Below are 23,950 nucleotides of genomic sequence, written 5' to 3'. Positions count from 1 at the left end.
CCTTAGGCTCAGGTCATGATCCTGGAGTCCCTGGATCGAGTCCCGCATCGGGCTCCCTGCTCGGTGGGTAGCCTGCTTCTGCCTCTGACCCTCCCCCCTCTCATGCTCTCTCTCTCTCTCTGTCTCATTCTCTCTCTCAAATAAATAAATAAAAATCTTTAAAAAAAAAAAAAATTTACCTATAGCTATTTATGCAGAGAATCCCAGACACGGGGTCTACAAAGCTATACAGTGAATTGTTCAACAGTGATGATGCTGGGGCAGGAGCATCACTTAATGGTGTGTGGAAGGGTCTCTTTTCCTTTCTATTTTCCAAGTATTAGGTTTTTTTGTTTGTTTAGTTTTTATTTACAATGTGGTACTTCTAAAATCCAAAAAAATAATGTTTTACAAACCTGAGGGAGTGCTTGTGGAATTCAAAGATACTTTACTAAATATGGGGGGAGGAAAAAAAAAAAGCTAGTTTTTCCAAGAAGTCTAAGAATTGCTTGATTAGGTTAATTCAGGTAAATTCAGGAGGCAACAATAATACTTAATGGCAGAATGGCTATAAGAACTGACGCTAGCCGGGCTCTTGGTCTACCTCTCCAGCAATAGGACCAGCAGACGTCTCTGGGAGGACTGACCACTGTCATCACCAACACAGAGAGAAACTCAGCTACTTGGATTTGGAACATTTAAACTTCCTTTTCAAAGGTGTCCTCTCGGGGCGCCTGCGTGGCTCAGTCAGTTAAACATCCAACTCTTGATTTCGGCTCAAGTCACGATCTCAGGGTTGCTGAGATCGAGCTCCCTATTGGGCTCTGCACTGGGAGTAGAGCCTGCTTAAGATTCTCTCTCCCCCTTTGCCCTCTCCCCCCCCCCCTTAAATTTTAAAAAAAAAAAAAAGGTGCCCTCTCTGGCTGGCTCAGTCAATAGAGCTAGAGCATGTATCTCGATCTTGTGAGTTCGAGCCGCACACTGGGTCTACAGATTACTTAAAAATAAAATCTTTTAAAAACTTAAGAATTAGGGTGCCTGGGTAGCTCAGTTGGTTAAGCGTCTGGCTTCGGCTCAGGTTATGATCCCCGGGTCCTGGAATCGAGTCCTGCGTCGGGCTCCCTGCTCAGTGGGGAGTCTGCTTCTCCCTCTTCCTCTGCCTGCCACTCCCCCTGCTTGTGCTCTCTCTCTCGCTCACTCTCTCTCAAATAAATAAAATCTTAAAAAAAAAAAACCCTTAAAAATTAAAAAAATAAATAAGAGATACTCTCACAAAACTATTACCCTTAGTTCTTGCTCTCGGTGCCTATCAAATCCAAGGCACAGCAAGTACCAAGTGGACAGAACTCAATAAAAAACCTTTTATGATCTTCAGGTCTATCAGGCTTATCTCTGTAAAATGCACACTGCAATCTAACAAATCCAAATCCAACCTGACAGGCTAGTGCAGACCCCTAACAATATTCCTCCATTGTCATAGTTATCTTTTAAACTCACACAGTACTTTGCCATTTTAAAGACCACTTCAAAAGCATTTGATGTTTGACACGGCTCTGTGACAATGAGCAGGGTGTCTACTACGCAGGCTCCTCTAACATGTAAAGACCTGGGTCACAGCAAAGTTGTTTGACTTTATTCAAAATCCTATGGTGAAGGAAGCCAAGATAAAAATTTAGTCTTATTTTATGACTAAATCCTGCTGTGCTATCTTATTAAGAAAAAATAAATAGAAACCACCTGCTTTTCCTTCCTACCCCAGCAAAGGTATTTCTTAAAACATTATAAAAAAAAACCATGAGTCCTTGGCATAATGGACTTTCAATCATTTAACATGTACTGAGCCTCTATAAACGTGCCCAGCTCTTGCTACATATTCGGAATAAAACTAAGACATCGTGGTTCGCTGACCTCAAAGCATGGGTCTAATCAAGGAAACAGACAGAAACAAGTAATACAATACAAAATTGCAAACGTTATAATAGAAGATATATGTGACATACTGGGGCAAAAAGGGAACGGACAACTTTATCTCAGGGGACATTAAAGAGTTTCACAAAAGCAGTGATGCCAAGTGCAAGTCCGAAAGACAGGCAAAGGAGAGAACATGCCAGGCGAGCCCCACACAAATGCACACATGTGTGGAATAGCATGGCGCATCTGGGGCTCTGCCAGATACAAGCATAGCTGGAACAGAGCACACGGGGCGGGTGTGTGTGCACGCTCCTGTGCCAGTAATAGATCGGTACACCACAAAAATGAAAATGGCATCAATGCAGGAGACTGATGAGAGGAAAAAAAGAGTGGCGATAAAGGAGACCAGCTCATGGCAATTCCAACAGTCCAGGCAAGAGACGGGAATCTAAACTGAAGCAGTGGCTATAGCTACGGGGGGGGGGGGGTTCAAGTCAGCTGAACCATATGAAGTTGTTGGTATCTGACCATTTTTGACCTACAAAATAGCAATTTCGTAGGAGTCAACCAAATGCTACTGAAGGTAGAAATAACACAGCTGTTAGACTGGGTGGTGGAAGGGCAGGCAGTGAGGGAGAGGTAAGAGTCCAAAACGACTACCATGGTCTGGTTTGGTAACTAGGCACACGTTGGGCCACATACTACAAGGGAGATGGACGACTCAGGCTGAGGTTGGAGGGGATAATGTCCTATCGGTAGTTACCTGTGGCGTAGACATGTGCGGTGCCCAAGAGGAACCCAGGTGTGGGAGTCTGAAACTATGGGGATAGCCAGGCCACAGACGGAGATTTCGGAGTCCCAAAGCTGCAGGCAGAAGTCAGAGCCCTGGGTGTGGCTGAAAAGGCGCTCAGAGAAGAATAGGCTGTCCCACTAAGACAGAAGAGCCCATGTCTAAACTCGCCAATACTCAGGGCTAAGAGATTCTCTCCGGCTCTCAGGCGCAGAAGCCAGCAGGCTGCATTACAGATTAATTCGGAGACAGAGTTTGCAGGAGGTCACGGGGCCAGAGATGAGGGTGCAGGCAAGACAACAGCTGAAGAATGACTCAAGAGTCCAGGCTCAGCAGAAGAGAAAGCATGACTGGAGGAAATCAACAGTGTCAGAGCAAAGGGGTGGGGACTAGAGATGTGGACAAAGTCAAAGAGCAGGTTCTGGGACAGTGGAAAAGATGGAAAAAGAAGGCTCCACTTCAAGAACTGGATTACAGATTTAAGAGCCCAGAAGTAAAGCCTTTTTAGAGGTCAAGAGTGAGGCAAGGCAAAAGTCTACAAAACTCAAGTGGAGAGGCACGTGCATGGCTCAGTCAGTGAAGCGTCTGCCTTCAGCTCAGGTCACGATCCCAGGGTCCTGGGATTGAGTCCCACACATCAGGCTCCTTGCTCAGTGGGGAGCCTACTTCTCCCTCTGCCTGCCGCTCCCCCTGCTTGTGCACTCGCTCGCTCTGTCTGACAAATAAATAACATCTTTCTAAAAATAATAAATAAATAAACAACAGCCAAAAAAACTCAAGTGGAGGTGATGGTCTGTGAGCTGCAGGGATCGGGGAAATGAGAAGCCAGAAGCTGGAGGGATTTCAAACCAAGCCAAAACCAGCAGTGACCTTAAGTGACATAGGAGACCAAGGCAGAGAAACAAAATGAAAGCCAGAAGGAGAGGAAAGAGTTAAGAAAGTGCCATCTTCTCGTGATGAAACATGGACTTGGACTGCGCCTGAAAGGGAGCTTAGTTTAGCTTAAGCCAGGTTGCACAAGTTCTACCACGTTCAAATAAATGACCCAAACACACACCTTCCTTTAGTTCTACCGTTATGTAGAAGTAGCAGCACGACCTTCACACAGGTATAAGCGGGCCTGAAGGAGACGCCAACGTTTTCTAGACACTGCACAGCATTTGCAGTCACCTGTGTGAGCAGCCTTGCTTCTAGAGCTCATTAGCGCTGTCTGTTGCTTCGGATTTCTTAGCTCGGTCCTAAAACTCAGACCTGCCATCTTCTCTGTTCCCTAACTAATCTTCCTATGTCACTGCCAAGACATCTCTCCTGCTTTTCTTCGTAGAAGTTATCTTTGCCACCCCTGCTCCAAAACACAGGGGAAACTTTTCTCTGCACAATGGCTAGTACAGTTTTTCCTAGGCTTTCGTAGCTGGGTACTTCTAGCTCCCCAACCAAAAACCTCTGGGAAGCACCAATGCGTTTGTGGTACTGTTTCCAAAAATAGAGAAAAGGCAAAAGTCAACTAGTGATCGGACCTGGTCAGACTACCTTCACAAGGAAAAGTAGACAAAAAGGAAAGTGGTAATCCTGAGTACAAGTGAAAAACACCGTTCTCTGAACAGTTTTTCCAACGAGCGGCAGCCAGCAGCCCAGCCTCCACTTCTCTGGCCGTAACTGTGCAGCACTGACGCACAGCCCTGCACTTATCCACACAACAATGGTGGGAGTTCAAACTGTCCAGTGATTTTAAGACTCAAGTAGAATATTTTACAAATAGCTGGGTTCTAAGCATTTTTTAAATGAAATTATTTCCTTCAGATTTGAAGACCGTATTTTTCAATCCGTTCTTCTACCTCACAATTCTACTTTCATCTTCACTGCTCCCAAGAGTAAGGACTCAAGTGCCAAAAAGCAACAAGTCAAAGTATTACTACTTACAAATGACTTAAAAATGAAGCACTTAGAACAATCACGAGCACACAGCAGCTACTCAAAAATGTTATTATGATAAGCTAAAAATCCAGCATCAAGTCACAGAGATCTTTCCTGAACACTGGACAAAATGCCAAACTAACCCAGCACAGCCTGTCTGCCCCACATGATGAGCCGTCCTGTCACGGCACTGGCTGAGCTGCTGCTGTTCTCGTGGACTAAATTTAAACAGCGAAGCTTTCATGTCAGTGGTTCCAAAGGCCTTCAGAACAGAGACACAGGCAGAAAAGAGGTTTGCACTGACTGGTGGTCAGGGAGCACTTATTCGTCATCCAGAAGACAGGTGTTGTCTACACTGAACTCTTACCGCTTGGCATTTTTTCCTTCAAGCTACTAGAGTAATGTTCAAGAGATGTAAATCTCTGAAGTAATATTTTTAATGTCCTTCTTTCAGAGTAAACCCAAACACAGGTACACACCACTCCCCGGGACCTTGGGTCTGGCATATGTACAACCTGTGAGGACATTCTGTATACACTGGGTCCTTGGTCTCCTCCTTCCCCTCCTCTCAGACATAAAGTCAACCTCTATGGCTTTAATGTCCTACAGAGTATAAAGGTATAAGAAGTTGTTATTCGTCAGGATAAACAGCTTCAGTGGGAAACTAATATGAAGACTAAGGCTGTCCCTTAGTCTTTAGTCTACTATGTGAAGGGCTGGTGAGAATGGAAGGTATTCCCCAAAATGGGAAAAAAAAAATTCGTATGAGCAGACGTTTGTGGTTTAGTTCTCAAAAAAATCAACATTTGTGAAACTATGATAATCATGTTACCTTATATTTTGTATATCTTATCAAGCCTTAAAATAGCCTCATAATGTGTACTGGGAAGGGGCTATGCTCATTTTTCAGACAACGAAAAATGAGGCCTAGAGAAGCTAAAAGACTTCTCCCAGGTCGCACAGCAAGTTGGTAGCAGAACCAGCAACAGAACTCAAATCCCTGGGCCCAGCACTCTTTCCATTATACTAAGCTACCTCCCATATGACACAATGAAACTGGAAAAGAAAATACTGCATGGGCCTACTCTTACTAATACCACTTCTTTACTCTCTGCTATAACTTTCTCTCAGCGCATGTTGCCACCTCTTGAGGCACAGCCATACGAAAGAATCCTCGGGGGGTGCATATACACCGTACTTAGTATTTTCTCAAAGAACATCTCGTGCGGAATGACAGAATACAGGAAAAAATGACATGGCAGTGTCAACAGTATAAGACCTAACATTAAAAAACCTGACTTTTAGTCCTAACTTTCTCCCTGGACACTAATACAGCCAATGCAGCCAAATGCCTTAGGCAACTATTTAATTCTTCTGGTATTTTTACTTCTTTCTCCACAAGAATAACTGCTGCAACTACTTCACAGAATCGTTGTAAATATCAAATTAGATAATGTATTATCCATCCGTATATTTAAAAACACTTAATACAAGTTTTTTTTAATGGAAGATATAGATTAGGTAGAATCTATGCTCACTGAAAATTGAGATCAACATGGTACTCTAGCAGCCATTTTGGTATACTTCCTTTGCAAGAGAAATGAAGAATTATAGACATATAGTAGGTATACAATAAATACTGAATGAAGAATTTTCAGAAGGTGGCAAAGCATGGCAGAAAAAGTACCACACCAGTGACCTGGGTTCTAATTCTAGCCCTGCCATCAATGAGATGTGTGACTCTGGGCAAACCACTTCACCCCTGTGGCCTCAAACTTCTCCACCTATAAACATGAGACAGTCGATCAGACTGTACAAAGTCCCTTCCAGGTCTTTAACTGCGATAACTAGAGTTACTTATTTATAAGGCGAAAAAGATGGTCCTGAAACCGTAAATTTACCACAAAGAAAAGATAAAGCTATTTCCTAACCCAACATCCCAACTCTAAAAAGGAATTCTAGGAAAGAAAGAAACGGGTTTTACAAAGACTACTACTTACTTGCTAGACCTTGGAACTACCATTTCAGCTAGTGTTTCGTACTGCTTAATCCAGTCGTTGTGGTTTAACCTGCAGAAAAGGTACAGTAAGTAGTGGAAAAGAAAAAAGAAGTCTTACCTCCTGCCATAACCAGAAAGAGAAAAAAACATGGGACAAACAGGAAATTCAATTAATGTATACCTCAAATCTATGTAACCAAAAAAAAAATTCAAGTTTCCTCCTGAGAAACAGTAAGTGTGAAGCAGGAAATACAGTTCACCACTCTTATATCCAGTAACTATTGCAAAAGAGGCACATCCTAGAACTAAGTTTCGAAAGGAAGTAAAGCAAAGTACAGATTCTAAATGACTTTCAAACTTCAAAGGTAAATGCATTACCCTATTAAAAATAAATTAATTAACTTAAAGGCCATACTGAAATCTCTATCATGTCTATTCACTGGCCGTTACAAAAGGCTGGATCAAACCGTATTTACTAAAAGCACAGTGTACCAGGAAGCACTGAGTAAATTAAGTGACAGCAAACCATGCTGCACAGAACGTTGTGCAACAACCCTCTGTAGAGGCCAACGGATTTGGGCGTGGGCAGAAAGACAGTTATGTTTGCAATTTAATGAACTGCAGTATTTGTAGGCCACATAGTGAATAATTCAACATGTAAGGTACCCTAGGTCCTATGTTTCAATTACTATGTACAGAAAACTATAAAAATTTCTGATCTTAAACACAAATTTTCAATAAAGATTGTGGCAAATCTTTTATCTGGGCAAAGGTTATTTTCCTACAGAGTATAAAGACACAGATACAAAGAAGTTTATTATAAATAATCAGTGCTCTGGTATTCTGCAGTAAGGGGAGAAAAGCAGAAGCCAGATAATATTGTAGCCATAGTAAATTCAATGCGGGTGCTTTCCTACCATTTTCCAATATTCCCAGTTCCCTAACCAGACAGAAATGGAGAACACAGCAAAGGAAGAATTCGTGCAAGAATTCTGTGAAGAATCCCCAAATCTCCCACCTCAGTTTGGATCCTCCAAAGATTCCCTGATAGCGAGACTTCAGTCCAAGTCAGAAGTGAAACCATTAACAGTGTTTCTCTCTCATACACACGCATGCATGTGCACAGAGTTCTAATCCTTCCTATGAGTGTCCAAAGGTTTCATTTTACCAAGACAAACTATGATCACAGAAGAGCTGATCTCAAGAAGATTTCAAAGGATTCTCTAATCCAGGAAAACTATGCCCAGAGCCTATGCCTGTTTTCATAAATAAAGTTTTACTGAAACACAGCCACATCCATTTTGTATGTACTATGTACAGCTGCTTTCAGCTACAACCACAAAGTTGACATGGCAGAGATGAGTAGTTGTAAGAGACCCTTGGGCTTGCAAAATGTAAAATATTGACTATATGGCCCTTGAAAGAAAAAATTTGCTAACCCCTGACCTAATCCATCCTTTGCTTCTTAAAGGGTTTAATTCATCCTAACCAATCAAAGATTTTTCAGAAAAACAAATACAAAGAGCTTCCTACTTTGAAAAATCTAAAATCTGTATTTTTTTAAAAATCTAAAAATTTAGCATTATTTAATTTTTAAATAAGCCCACTCTACTAAGCTGCTAAATTTGATTTGGAATTGCCATTTATAACTGATGTCTCCATTACCAGATTATGAACTCAATTCTACTATGTGTGCCATATGAATACATGTTGGTTCACAGAATGAAGGACAATGTAACAGTCCCTTTACAATTGGGTTCTATGGAACACTTCAAATTACAATATCAGATACTAACATTTTTCTTATATTTTAACAAGTAAAAAACTTTTGTAATTACAAGACATACTTGGGAACTACGACCAGTAATGTGACGAGATACTCTGAATCAAGAACAAAGTCATCCTTCTTCACAATTTCTGCTAAACTTCTAGTTAGCAAACTTCCTCTGAGGAGTAAGAAAAAAAATAATCAGGCTGATAATGCCTCCATAACACAAGTAAAGAAATAGCAGGCTAATTATATTCACATATATGTACTATATATACATCTCGAGAAATGGATTAATTTTATTAGTTAACGTTTTTACTTTGCAAGAAGTCAAAATTTAGCTATTTCCCGCCCTCACTATTAAAGAAATGTCAACATTTATCAAAATTTGCCTCTAGTATCTTCCTTTGTGTTTGCTTTAATTATTATAACTCAGCTCTTCTCTTGATTACATACGTAATACCTTGACTGGGCAAGTGTTATTCATTATATGTCAATTAAAGTCTATTTCATCATAATTACAAAATGATATCATCTAAGGACAACCTTTGATTTTCTTCCCTCTCCCTGGGTATCATCTGATACTAAGCAATTTTGGTTAGTTAACCCAATAATCAGCTCTTTCAAATCAGTCTTCATTTGGTCTCCCAGTACATTTCATAATGAAAATGACTTGCCCTGTTTGTACCACTGATGGTATCCAACCAATTTTCCCTCTGGAATATGAACGCATAACTTGAATAGTTAAATGCTTAAAGCTACACTTGCAGTAGTCATAGTACAATGAGATCAAGAAAACAAACGTGTTCTATCTTTTAAAAACCTAACGTAAAAAAGCTAAACTTGGAAAACAGAAAAGTAGATAAATTACATTGTAAAAGGATTCTTCGATAGAATTCTTTTAAGCAAGTAATTGCTATGCAATTAAACTATGATTTGATTTAAAACAATCAGACAATTTTTCAGTAAAAACTTAAATGCATAAAGGGATAAACAAACAAGTACAATAAATCAGTCTCGCATCTGTTTTGACTAGGCTGAATTAATAAACTTTTCTCCATGAAGTAAACAAACACCGTTTTGATTACAAAAACAGCATAAACTGGAATTCACTAAACCCCAACAATAGCTCGTTCAGTGCATGCTAGAGTGCTTCCCCAATTTTTAATATTCACATATACTTGATACGCTTACGCATTCTTCCGTTCCAAATTCTGAAGATTTCCCTTCAAGTTATTATATGCGGATGCTCTAGATTTCAGGTCATTGTCAATTTGAGTCACTCCCTTTAAAAATGAAAAAGAAAAATAGGCAAAATTTTCCTAAATCTGCCTCTACTAACACAAAGTAGCTGTACCTGAACATTTACTTTAAAAAACACCATCACTGGTTGCTGATGTAAGAACCATTATTTTAAAAGCACAACTTTAAAAAAGGTCATTTAAAAAAATAACCTACTTCATTTTTAATAACTCTGGTAATTTCCATATGAATCTTTTCTACTAAAGATAATGTTTTAGTCCACATATATTTTAATTACTGTTATGATACTATTTCTTAAACCACATAAATGCAATCTAGGCTACTGGGTACAGAGATTATTGATTAAAAGCCTTTAACTTCAGAAGGCTGAATGATTAATTTCCAAAAGTAATAAACTACACGGTTTTGTTGTTCACAACACCACTATTCTTACACAAAATATTTTTGCAATTAAATTACAATTGTGGATGAATATTATTTATAAATGTTACAAAAGCTGATTTAAAAAAAAAAAACTACTAACAATTTAGGAAGAAAGTACAAATCAGCAGATTTAACATTTGAAGAACTAGTTCTAACTCAGCTCTACCATTATTACCATTCCTCTAATGAGCCTGTTTCCTCATCTATACTAGTATCAGAAGATGATGATTAGATCCTTGATAAGGATCAAAAGAAAATAAGGCTCAGTCATAGTAAGAGCATCATTTTATATAATCAAACTACTCACTTTCATTAAACTATAATGATGACTTCAGTTTTAAAACCCTTAATAATCTACTCATTTATATAGAGCACATTGTCAAATAAAGTCATTGGGAGCCAGGAAAAAGTCTGTCCAAATAATTTAAACCATAATTTTCATCCTACCCAGATCATAACAATGTTGACAATTAAAAGGGCCTCGTCTATTTGCCCTGTTTATAGCTTCAGGTAAGACTTCTACATTTTCTCTCAAGTTCAAGGACTACAATATAAAAGGTGAGTTCATGGATGAGCTTCACAGGATCTGTGTACTCCCTGAAACTGTACATAAAATCATGTGTACGTGAATACAGGCATTTTTTTGGGTAGAGGATCGATACTGAATGTCAGAAGGTGTCAGAGAACCCATAAAGTTTAATGTCTGAATCAGTACTATACATAACCATGCTAAAGTAATCATTTTTGGGGCGCCTGGGTGGCTCAGTCACTAAGCGTCTGCCTTTGGCTCAGGTCATGATCCCAGGGTCCTGGGATTGAGCCCCGCATCGGGCTCCCTGCTCTGCGGGAAGCCTGCTTCTCCCTCTCCCACTCCCCCTGCTTGTGTTCCCTCTTTCGCTGTGTCTCTCTCTGTCAAATAAATAAATAAAATCTTAAAAAAAATAATCATTTTCATCTACCTGAATGACTACTAAATCTTTAACAGATTCCAGTTTCCTGTTCTACATAATCTGTTACCCTTAAATTTGTATAAATCATAAATACAGAATTTTAAAGTTTACTTTCTTACTTAAACACCATTGATAAAATATCTAAGTTAACCACTTAAGTAAGTAAACAGCACAACTTGGATAATGTACACAGCAAAGTGTTATATTTTAACATCTTTCTTTTTTGGTAAAGTTGTACTAAGGGTACCTCCTGTTTGTATCAGTCACATATCATTTAGTTGCTTTGTCAAAACCTAAAGGGTATTTCCCAGCTAAATACTTATAAAATAAATAAAGCCACTATAAATCACTGTGTCCTACCTGTGTCATTTTTTATCTTACCTTGGCGATTATTTCAGAAATATTTTTCAGGGACTGCTTGATTGGATACTTAGCCATGTCCCACTGAAACCTTGTTATATAAGTAACCAAGTCAACTGAAATAAGGAAATAAATTAATTACTGAGAAGCAACAGAATATTTATAGTTTCCTACACAGTAATAACTTTTAATGGAATCAGTAAAGATGTCATCATTGCTGGAGAGTCCTGATTTTAAAAATGTGGAACTATATTAAATAACATGGATTAATCAACATTTTTTACCTTGTAATCTGACTGGCTCTCTTCTCCTTACTCAAAATTTTATATTTTTATATATACACATTTTTATGTGTGTATGTGTGTGTATATATAGCTATATATTAAAATGCTCCTTCTAATTTGATGACTTAAAAAATGGAATATGTGCATACCCGTGATATGCCTCAAATGTCAGAGAAAGAGACACAAAGATTAAGAAACTTCAAACTGTCTCCTCAATAAGTAGAATCTGACAAAAGTATGTTCTTTCTTCGCCAACTTAAACCAAAAATAAATCTATTAAAACCAGGTGATAATTGTTTCTAGGAGTCTATACTTCAACAATCTTCAAAACACAGACCCTTTCACATTCAAATGAAAAGAATAAAAAATGTAGAGTCAAAGAGACACTCAACTACTATTCCCTGTTTTCGTAGCTAAATCATTCACCTTATGTAAGTCAGTATCAAATCCTCAAGTATCAGCTTACCTCCATTGGCCAACAGATTCTCCTGAACTTTATCTTTACTATCCTCCAATACATCAGCCATGTATTGAGCCACTTTCTTAACCACCCTTGGGAGGCACAAAAAAAAAAAAAAAAAAAAATCAACAATCATTTTCAGGAAAAAGACCTATATTCCATGCTATACAATGAACACACTACATAAGCACATGAATCTGACCATATCTGTTCCCATTACATCTATCTGTATAATACAGAACATGGGTCATAACTTCTACAAATAAGGTTTTAAGGATAAAAGGGACCAAGATTTTGTTATATGTGAAGCTCAACTGAGTAACTGTAGAGATTTAAAGAGACTACATGCAATATGTTTATTAAGTCTGGAAAGAAAGTAATGGGAAACTAATGAGAAACATACATTGTATGACAAAAATGGATCAATGAATCTGATTGCAAGGACCAACAACAAAGGATGGAGGCTGGGAGCTAGCATTCACCACTTACATGCTTTCACTTAGGACAAAAGAGATTTGACAGGCAATAGAATACAAGCAACACTAATGATGAAGAATGAGGTCCTGTATTATTTATTCATTAACTATTTATTAAGCATCTACTACATGCAAAGAACAGTGCTAAAGAGAAACCATAGTGCCATAACTACTGAGGCACCTAGATATCACTTTGTCAATCCCTTCATTTTATATAAGTAAAGACGCTAAGGTATAAAGAGAATAAGTGACTTAATCACAAAAAGTCACAAAGTCACAAAACCAGCTAATGGCAGAGCTGGGACTAGAAACATAGTGTCTGTGGACTTTGGTGTTCTTTCTCCAGTTCCATGTCTGCCTCTGGGCCCTGGGTGGGATACAAAAGTATACAAGACAAAAACAAACAAACTAGTTTCACATCGAAATGGAGAGACACCAAAAGACACAAATGACTAAATACAAAGTAATCTATGGTTAAGTGCCAGCTGAGAATACCAGGTTACAGAGAGAGAAGCACAAAGGAAAAAGGGATCACTTCCAGCTACTATAATCAAAAAAGCATAATGACTCATGAGCAGGGCAATGAAGGACAGGAATGGTTTTGAAAGGATGATAGATGGGAAGAAAGTACATTCTTGCTGCAGGGCATCCTTTGAGTCAAGATCAGGAGGGGCAGAAAAGCAAGGGCATTCAGAGGATGACAAGGGATCCACACTGCCCAGAGGGCTGTGCTGAGAAGGGGAGGTTAGGCTAGGAAGGTAGCCTAGAGCCAGATTGCAGATAGATAGCCTCTGATGTCAGACTTTAGAGAGAAGTGTAAACAAGGCTTTGGACAATCTGAGGACCATATGCTCAATGGCAGGGAGGATAAACAGGTAGACAAATTAAGAAACTCCTGCAAGGGGCACCTCGGTGCCTCAGTCAGTTGAGCATCCAACTCTTGGTTTCTGCTGAGGTCATGATCTCATGGGTCCTGGGGATGAGCCCCGTGTCTGGCTCCATGCTCAGTGGGGAGTCGGCCTGAGATTCCCTCCCTCTGCCCCTCCCCTAACTTGCATGCATGCGCCCCCTCTCTCTCTCAGATAAATAAATATATAGGAGAAAAAGAAAAAGAAATTCCTGCAACATGAACCAATAAGGGCCAGAAAAAACCCTATGCTAAATGACTTCAAACCTAATAAAGTAGAACAACTGTAGAAAAAATAATGTAAACTGCTAAGTCTTCAACACATTTAGCTTGGGGATTTGTACACACACTTGGTATGTCTCCAAAATTCACTTATCCCTTCAAAGGAGACAAGGCATTATTCCCGTGTAATTTCACAAGCATCTTACAAACAGAACCATTTGCTATGAACACGCAAAAATGGCCATATGTTTACCGCAGAAATAGTTCAGAGTGTAGAAGTGCCTAGTGTCAAATTTTTTTTTTTTTAAAGATTTTATTTATTTATTTGAGACAGAGAGAATGAGAGAGAGAGAGAGAGCACATGAGAGGGGGGAGGGTCAGAGGGAGAAGCAGGCTCCTTGCTGAGCAGGGAGCCCGATGCGGGACTTGATCCAGGGACTCCAGGATCATGACCTGAGCCGAAGGCAGTCGCTTAACCAACTGAGCCACCCAGGCGCCCTCCAGTTACGCCTAGTGTCAAATTTATAAACCAAGTGTGTAATTCAGAACTTCCCAATCTCCCTGTGCAGCTCTACAAGAGTATCTATGTCAAAGTACACATGGTCACCTTAAAAACTGCTCTGATGATTAGATTACTTGATAAGTAAAAACTGTAATCTACTCCATATATCAGTGTTCAGCCTTTAAAAACTGGAACATTTAAGTCATTAAGCTCCCATCTGTCAATTCTACCAAGGTCTAACAACTACAGGATTTTTAAATTCCTCATTGTTTCAAAAAAACTGACAAAGACAAGATTGCATAACAGTGCAGAAAAGAACAGCAGACAAACCGCACAGGTAACTTTTGATTCCACAACGAAATGTACTACATTTAACCTGAATACTTTCCAGATTCCTCCCCTAAAAAATGTGAGCAAACCTTACACTACATTCAGGAGATCCCAATGACAATTTAGGGAAAGACCAACAGCGCCAACGAGATGATTAATAAGAATCCAAATAATCGGGATGCCTGGGTGGCTCAGTCGGTTAAGCGGCTGCCTTCGGCCCAGGTCATGATCCCAGGGTCCTGGGATCGAGTCCCGTATCGGGCTCCTTGCTCAGTAGGGAACCTGCTTCTCCCTCTCTCTCCCTCTGCTTGTGCTCTGTCAAATAAATAAAATCTTTAAAAAAAAAAAAAAAAGAATCTTTAAAAGAATCCAAATAATCACATTCTCAGGGACCTCCCTTCTTCACGTCTCTGGTGGTTATGACCTGAAACTATAATGAGGGGATGGGACTGTAGAGAATATAATCACCTCAGCGATGACAACTACAAAGAGATTCCTCAAACTTTTTCATAATCAAGAAACAAAGAGATGTTCATACCATCAAATTAGTGCTCTGAGAATATCATCAATACTTATTTTCACATTTGCCCTATAATGAATGCATGGAATTACTCACCGTAAAGTACTTTTAACTTTTTAAAGTTACTTTTTCTTTCATCCTTTCATTCTTTTTTTTTTTTAAAGATTTTATTTATTTATTTCATAGAGACACAGTGAGAGGGAACACAAGCAGGGGGAGTGGAAGGGAGAAGCAGGCTTCCCGCAGAGCAGGGAGCCCGATGCGGGGCTTGATTCCAGGACCCCAGAATCATGACCTGAGCCGAAGGCAGACGCTTAACGACTGAGCCACCCAGGCGCCCCCCTTTGACTCATTCTTATTGCCAAGTGCCTCGTCTTAAAACTTTTAATATCTCTTGCTTAATCTACTGTAAATGTGTCTGCTGACTTTTTTGCCTCCAATATTAAAGACCATCAGTACATCTGTCTATTTACTTACTACACGCTGCTATGTTAAAAGGTCTCTCTGCAACATCAGCCTCTATTACCCAGAGACGCTGCATTATGACTGTTCCATCAATAAAGAAAAGCCTAATAGCATACATGGGAAACCCTTCCAAACAGACTTCAAGAATAAGTTCCCTTAGAGCTTCAATCAAATATACGTTTCTAAAATTCTCCAAAATTCTGTTATCTTACAAAATTGTACCTCTTTACCCAAACCCTAAGTATTTAAATGCTCTGTATTCCAAGAATCAAAGGAATTGTAGACTGGTTCTGCCAATTAATCAAAATGCAAAAAGTGTTCAAGGATCCCATATCCATCTTCAGCTGAAATACAGAGCAAGTAAGTATCAGGAGTGACTAAAACTGTGGTTTAGAAAAACTCTTTTACTGTAACTGAATTTTAAAAACAAGAGCATCATTATCTTCAAATAAATGGCATAACATCTTATGTTCACAGAACAAAGACTTAAAATTATTAAGATGGCAATATTCCCCAAACTGACCTACAGATTCAACACAACCCCCATCAAAATTCCAGCTGACTTCTTTCCCGAATTTTGACAGGATGATCCTAAAATTCATATGAAAATGAAAGGTATAAGAATGGCCAAGAAAACCTTGAAAAAGAAAAACAGAGAGAATTCACACTTTCTGATTTCAAAACTTACTACAAAGCAACAATAATAAAGACAATGTGGTGCTGGCATAAAGACAGAAATAAGGATTAGAAAGAAATATAAAACTGAGAGTCCAGAAATAAACCCTCACATTTACACTCAGTTGGTTTTCAGCAAGGGTGCCAGGGCAATTCAATGGAGAAAAAATAGTCTTTTCAACAAATGGTGCTAGGACAACTGGATACCCACATGCGAAAAAGTGAATTTGGGACTCCTACCTCACATCATATACAAAAATTAACTCAAAAAGGATGGACGACCTGGGGAGCCTGGGTGGCTCAGTCAGTTAAGTGTCCAACTGTTGATTTTGACTCAGATCATGATCTCAGGTTTGTGGGATCGAGCCCTACGTCAGGCTCCACACTTAGCCCAGTCTGCTTGAGATTCTCTCTCTCCCCCTGCTCATACTCACTCACTCTCTAAATAAATAAAATCTTAAAAAAAAAAAAAAAGGATGTAAGACCTAATGTAAAAGCTAAAACTATAAAACTCATGGAAGAAAATATAGCTATAAAACTGTGTCACCTTGAATTAGGCAATAGTTTCTTAGACATGATATCAAGAACAAAAGCAACAAAAAATAAATACATTGGACTTTAAAATTTTATGATTCAGAGGCGCCTGGCTGGCTCAGTCAGTGGAGCAGCGACTCTTGATCTCGGGGTTGTGAGTTGGCGCTCCACACTAGGTGTAGAGATTACTTAAAAATAAAATCCTTTAAAAAAAAATTGGGGGGGCACATTGGGTGGCTCAATCTTAAGCGTCCAACTCTTGATTTCGGCTCAGGTCATGATCTCAGGGTCTGAGATGGATCCCTGCAGCAGGCTCTGTGCTCAGTAGGGAGTCTGCTTGAGATTCTGTCCCTCCCCCTCTCCCTTTGCCTCTCCCCACTGTTTGCATGTATGCACTCTCTCTCTCCCTCTAAAATAAGTAAATAAATCTTTAAAAAAAAATTGTGCCTCAAAGGACACTATTAAGAAAGTGAAGACAGGGTGTCTGGGTGGCTCAGTCGTTAAGCGTCTGCCTTCAGCTCAGGTCATCGTCCCAGGGTCCTGGGATCGAGCCCCGCATCGGGCTCCCTGCTCAGCGGGAAGCCTGCTTCTCCCTCTCCCACTCCCCCTGCTTGTATTCCCTCTCTCGCTGTCTGTCAAATAAATAAAATCTTTAAAAAAAAAAGTGAAGACAACCACAACCCAGAATGAAAGAAAATATGTATAACTTACATCTGATAAGTGACTTGTCTCTAGAATTATAAAGAACTCTTACAATTCAATAATAAAAAGACAAGTAAGATGATTAAAAAATGGGCAAAGGATCCAACAGACATTTCTCAAAAGAAGAAACACAAATGGCCAGTGTAAATGCATGAAAAAATGCTCAACACATCACTAATCTTTAGGGAAATGCAAACGGAAAATGCAATGAAATACTACTTCATATCCGCTAGAATGGCTATAATAAAAAAGATGAACAGTAACAAGTTTGTCAAGAATGTGGAGAAATTAGAACCTCTATACACTGCTAGCGGGACTATAAAATGGTGCAGCCTCTTTGGAAAACAGTCTGGCAATTCCTCAAAATGTTAAAAATAGAGCTACCATATGATCAGTAACCCCACATAGGAATATACAAACACTTGTATACAAATATTCATACCAGTATTCTTATTAGCCAAAAAATGGAAATAAAGAACCTAAGTGTCCACCAACTGATAAATGGATTAATAAAATACAGTGTACATGTACAATGGAATATTCTTTGGTAGTAAAAAAAAAATTGAAATGGGGCACCTGGGTGGCTCAGTCGTTAAGCGTCTGCCTTCAGCTCAGGTCATGATCCCAGGGTCCTGGGATCGAGCCCCGCATCGGGCTCCCTGCTCAGTGGGAAGCCTGCTTCTCCCTCTCCCACTCCCCCTGCTTGTGTTCCCTCTCTCGCTGTGTCTCTCTCTGTCAAATAAATAAAATCTTAAAAAAATAAAAATAAAAATAAAAATAAATAAAAATTGAAATATCAATACATGCTATGACATGGATAAACCTTGAAACATGCCAAGGAAAAGAAACTAGTCACAAGAGACCATATACTGTATGATTCCATTTATATGAAATGTCCAAAATAAGCAAATCTTATACATATGTCAGAAAATAGATTAACGGGCAGGGAGTAAGGGGGGACAAGTAACAAGGTTTGTGATGGTGGAAGTGGGAGAGTGGTGAAAATGTACTGTAACGGACTGTGGCGATGGCTGCACAACTCTGTGACTATATTAAAAATTGCAGTACACTTCAAATAGCTGAATTGCATGAGATGTAAATTATATCTCAATAAAAATATGAAAAAGACAGTCACGATTTTCATACTTCAAACAGGTATATTTTATTGTATATAAATTGTACCTTCATAAAGATGATTTACAAAGAAAAAAGAAGTCATTATTTTCTAAAACCATTCCAATAAGCAGAGTATCCATGTGATAATAAGCCCAACGTCCAGTTAGCCTGATAACAGTGACTCTCATTTTGCTCTAGTCTATGCATATAAGTACATTACCCTTCTACAAATGCATCCAGTTTAGCCAGTTCATCCGACAAACCAACCAAGACATCCAGTGTGCCAACCTAGGAGGGAAATAGACCATTTTACTACCTAGGTTTCATCCCCCCCCCCTTTTTTTTTTACAAGGTGATACAACATCTTGATTTGAAGGGCCCACAAATCTTAAGTTTTCCGTATTTTATTTCATAATGCACAAGTGTGGTTAAAAAATGTTTGTCAGACATTTCGAAGCTATTTATATGTGGAAGATAATCCTCTAATTCATGGGTACAACCACTATTTAGGATGTGCAGATTCCCTAATGGCAGGCCTCTGCCCTTACCCGTGCTACTCAGCGACAGGTGGATCATCTGAAGTCATGGTTTACAGCAGCACCTCTTAAATAGGGGTCCATGACTACCAGTGTCTCAAAGCAATTCATAACTCCCCAAATACAATCTTAAGTATTTCTTAAATGAATGCGATGTATAAGTGCCTGCTAAGTTAACCAGCAAAATAAAAGTATCATGATTTTTTCTATTCTGTAAAATTACTGACAGCCTGCTTCCCTTTGAGGCTGCCAGGTTACAGATCTTCAATAACTGTTAAATAAATTAACCACATTAAATAACTAGGTGAGATTTGCCAAGTATGATTAAAGAGGTACAAAGGTAAAACATTTACAACATTACTGAACACTATATGAATTTAATTAACAAAAAATTGGGTTCACTGTGAAATTTAATATATATTACTAAGATTTTTCACTTCTGAAGATCGTATTTGTCAATGTAATATATCAAATATTTTCATAAGATTTCTCATTACAATTTATAGAAAAAGCACAAAAGTTTTTAAAAACGTTATCTCACTTTGGTAGTTTACTTCTAAAATCTCAATTTCCTCATTATTTAAAATCTGAAGATCAGAGAGAACAAGGTAAGTTTTCAGTTATGCCAATGACTGGAAATGAGTTTTTTTTTTTTTTTTTGAAGGAACCCAGACATCCATTTCTTCTAAAAGGTAAGCACAGACAACTGTCCTCTTCATGATGAACTCACACACTATTTTGCACCATGCAGTTTTACCTTTAAGTCAGGAATGTTAAACTTTGAAGCAATAGCAAGATTATTGTTCTTCGTAGTTGCTGCGTGCAATTTCTCCCAAGTTTGCTGACATGTTTTCTCCCCCGGAGCAGATATAAGCCAGAACTCAGTCATATTTGTTACCAAGTATTTTTTCCAAAATCAAGAGTGACTCTGAAAGGTAAAACAAAACAAACAAAAAATACCTTTAATACCATTTGTTCCTAAAGTATTTCAGAGTCACAGGATAAGATAATTATTAACCTGTTTCAAAACTAATCCAACACTGGCAGATGATCTCAAGCAAAGTCAAATTTACTTACCTGGAAGTAAATCCACATAAATGGTAAAAGGGGATTTATTTATGATACTAGAAAAAAAAAATGAGGGGCACCTGGGTGGCTCAGTTGGTTAAGCGACTGCCTTCGGCTCAGGTCATGATCCTGGAGTCCCGGGATCAAGTCCCGCATCGGGCTCCCTGCTCAGCAGGTAGTCTGCCTTTCCCTCTGACCCGCCCGCCTCTCATGCTCTCTATCTCATTCTCTCTCAAATAAATAAATAAAATCTTAAAAAAAAAAAAATGACAAAGACCTAACACAGGAAGTATCTAATTTTTTTAAGTTACAAAACATCTAAAATGGAATTACTCAAAGAAGTGAGACTACTCAAAATACTAGCTACCAACAGTTTCATTTCACAAAAGAAGTACAAGAGTCACAAATTTATAGGTTTATCTTAAACTTTTAAAACATAAAACCAAAACAGGAAATTTAAAAACATGCATAACTTTTTTTTTTTTTTTTTAAAGATTTTATTTATTTATTTGAGAGAGAGAGAGAGAGCACACGAGACGGGGGGAGGGTCAGAGAGAGAAGCAGCCTCCCTGCCGAGCAGGGAGCCCGATGCGGGACTCGATCCCGGGACTCCAGGATCATGACCTGAGCCGAAGGCAGTCGCTTAACCAACTGAGCCACCCAGGCGCCCCAAAAACATGCATAACTTTTACCTTTGAGAAGGAATTGAACGAATGCATTTGAACAGTAGCCACTAAATAAATTTGTCATATCTGGCTTAGCAACTCCAACAAAGTTAGCCAAATTGGTCATTAACTTTAATCCATATTCAACCTAAAGGAATCTCCTCAAATCCCTGGCATATACTTAGTTGCCATCAAACATTTATAAATTTGCAAAAGAAATCTCGCCAATTGGCCTTTTATGTAAAAATATGATGGGGGGGTAGTGATACAATCCCACTGGATCTGAGTGAGAGGCTGTGTGTGGATCCCCTTTCCAAAGAGTTCCATTAAGACACAACCAACCCTCAGACGCCTGGGTGGCTCAGTTGGTTAAGCATTTGCCTTCAGCTCAGGTCATGATCTCAGGGTCCTCCTACTCAGCAGAGAGCCTGCTTCTCCCTCTCCCTTTGCCTGCCACTCTCCTCTCTTCCTCTCTCTCTCTCTCTCTGTGTCAAATAAATAAATAAAATCCTTAAAAAAAAAAAAAGACACAACTAACCCTCTTCTACAACCTCCCTTTTTCCTCCCTCCCTCCCTCTCACACAGAAAAACAAAAGTCTAGAGCCAAATGTATTCAGAATCTAAGTAGGTAAAATATACAAACTCAAAAATGAAAATATTACCATACCATTATTTCCACTTTAATATGTCTTCATTAGAACCACCATAAACTTTCCTACTACCTGTGACTGTTGACGCTCCCCTGAATAGAAAATAACTACCTTACAAAGTTGTCCTGATAACAAAATCATATAATGAATGTGAAAAGACTTTGTAAATTTAAATTTCCTTTAAGATGTAAAGTATTATAGCTAATCATAATGGACTTTTATTAATTTCATGATTTCATTCAGCCTATTTTTAGAATTATAATTGAAGTAATCCCATGCAATTATTATACAACTGAAAGTGCAGTGAACACAGACGCCATTCTATATATTTATCTTTTTCCAATTTCTGCTTGTAGAGCATCTACTATATACCAGGTACTGTTGTAAATGTTCTCTACATTATCACGATCTTCCCAATACCTCTATGAGATACACATCATCCTCCCCATTTACAGATAAGAAATTCAGACAGGTTAAACTGGTAAAAATATAGATGGTGGTATTAAATGACTATTTCAAAAATTCTACTCTAAAATGATTTTTCCAGGGCGCCTGGGTGGCTCAGTTGGTTAAGAGACTGCCTTTGGTTCAGGTCATGATCCTAGAGCCCTGGGATCAAGTCCTGCACTGGGCTCCCTGCTCAGCCGGGAGTCTGCTTCTCCCTCTGACTCTCCCCTTTCTCGTGCCCTCTCTCTAATAAATAAACTAAAAAAAATAAAATGATTTTTCCAGCATTAATGATAAAGATGCATTTAAGAGCTACACTCTCTCAAATGATCAACAAACTAAGCACAGGCTTGTTAGTGATGGCAAGCCCAGACAAAGCATTCAGTCTGGCCAGAAAATAGTACAGCTTAACTGGCCATCCATGGAAGGAAGCCACTCAGAGCACCAAGTTCTAAAGAAGCCATCCAGAGATAAGCTTTGACTTGAAAACAAAACCATCACTAGACTACCTGAGAAACTTCAAATGTTAAATTTTAAAGCTATTATATAAATATCATTCTACCCATATTCTTTTCCAACTTAATTTTTTCATTCAACCTGTTTTTGGAATTATTCATGGTGATCCATATATGTAGTTCATTCATTTTAATTGCTATAAGGTATTTTATGAATAACCTAAAATTTATTATCCATTTTCCTCTGGAAGGATAGTTACATTTTACTTTTTTGCTATTATAAACAATTTTGCAGTGAACGCTTGTGCATGTCTGTTTTTGTGAAAGAATTTCTGCAGGATAGAAGTAAAACCGCTGAACTGAGTATGATCACGTGGTAGGCTGTCTTCAAATATGGAGGCGACAAGTGTTTCCATGCTCCAATGCAGTGTGACTGTCATCCCTCCCATCAAAAGGTGGATTCTATTTCCCCTCATCTTGAATCTGGGCTGGTCTTGTTACTTGCTCTGACCAACAAAACTCAAGGAAGCCACACTATATGAGTTCAGGGCCCAGGCTTCAAGAGGCCTTGCAACTTCCACTTCTGTTTCTTATGGTCCTCAAACCACCATGAAAGGAAGCATGTAGTCTAGTCTAGTGGAAAATAACAGGCCACATGGCAGAGAAACAGCAACACTAGGGCTGAGCAACACTAGGGCTGATAACCAACAGAAACTACGGAATAGCTGAGTTTCTTGAAACTTCCAGCATAGTGAATGTTCCAGCTGAATACAGCCCTATCAATAAGCCCAAGTGAAACAAGCAGAAGAAGCACTGAGACAACCCACAGAATCAGGAGAAATAAGAAATCACTGTTTTAAGCCCCTAAAGTTTGGGGTGGTTTGTTATATATCATGAGATAACTGACAAAAACCATCATCAACTTTGCTGGGTACTGACAAACTGTTCTCCAGAGCAGTTACCAACTGAAGTTCCCACACAATGGTATAGATTGTTCATAAATATGTATTTACAGAAAATACAGAAAGGAGCAAGGTGCTTCAGCTATGTATTTAAGATTTATTTAAAAAAATATCTGGGGCAAATATGGCAAAATGTTAATACCTGCTAAATCTGGGTAGTGGATACATGGATATCTGTCAATCTGAAATATTTGAGCTTTTCTGTATACTTGAAATATTTCAAAATTATTTTAACTGTTACAAGAATATAATTACTTTATGATAAAATAAAACAGAATACTTAGCAAATTTATAAAAATTATAATTTTAATGAACTTTCAAATGGAATATCCGGAGAATAAAGTAGCCTTGTTACTACGCTAATCCTCCAAACACAACTTTTCTGTTTTAATACTAGTAAAGATGCTTTCAAATCTGTTTATGTTATGACCAAGTATAATAATATATTGAACAGGAAACCTTTCTGATGTTTTGGAATTTTTAAAAAATATTTTAGGGTCGACATATTCAGCAACTCTAATCACATAAGGTTGTAAAGGTAAGAGCTTGGACTACACACCTATATTAACTACAGGATCCATCTCAGTAAGTTGCTTTTTAAATTAAACTGCTGATGA

The 23,950-nt window shown here is 38.6% G+C and overlaps 1 protein-coding gene across 1 annotated transcript in view; it reads right to left on the bottom strand.

Annotated features, from left to right (window-relative positions):
* The window catches only part of ATP6V1C1 (ATPase H+ transporting V1 subunit C1), a 41,984-nt gene that overhangs the window by 5,552 nt on the left and 12,482 nt on the right, over nt 1-23,950 (bottom strand). The window contains exons 2-8 of the mRNA XM_021688286.2: nt 19,844-20,014; nt 18,771-18,838; nt 12,108-12,193; nt 11,379-11,473; nt 9,556-9,647; nt 8,441-8,539; nt 6,595-6,663 (exon numbers count right to left, since the gene is read on the bottom strand). Of these exons, the coding sequence (XP_021543961.1) occupies nt 6,595-6,663; nt 8,441-8,539; nt 9,556-9,647; nt 11,379-11,473; nt 12,108-12,193; nt 18,771-18,838; nt 19,844-19,975 (641 nt within the window). The 5' untranslated portion in view covers nt 19,976-20,014. The remainder of the gene's footprint in view (nt 1-6,594; nt 6,664-8,440; nt 8,540-9,555; nt 9,648-11,378; nt 11,474-12,107; nt 12,194-18,770; nt 18,839-19,843; nt 20,015-23,950) is intronic.

Source organism: Neomonachus schauinslandi, chromosome 4 (assembly GCF_002201575.2).
Source record: "Neomonachus schauinslandi chromosome 4, ASM220157v2, whole genome shotgun sequence".
NCBI lineage: Eukaryota > Metazoa > Chordata > Mammalia > Carnivora > Phocidae > Neomonachus > Neomonachus schauinslandi.
This window is presented reverse-complemented; position numbering and strand designations above follow the sequence as displayed.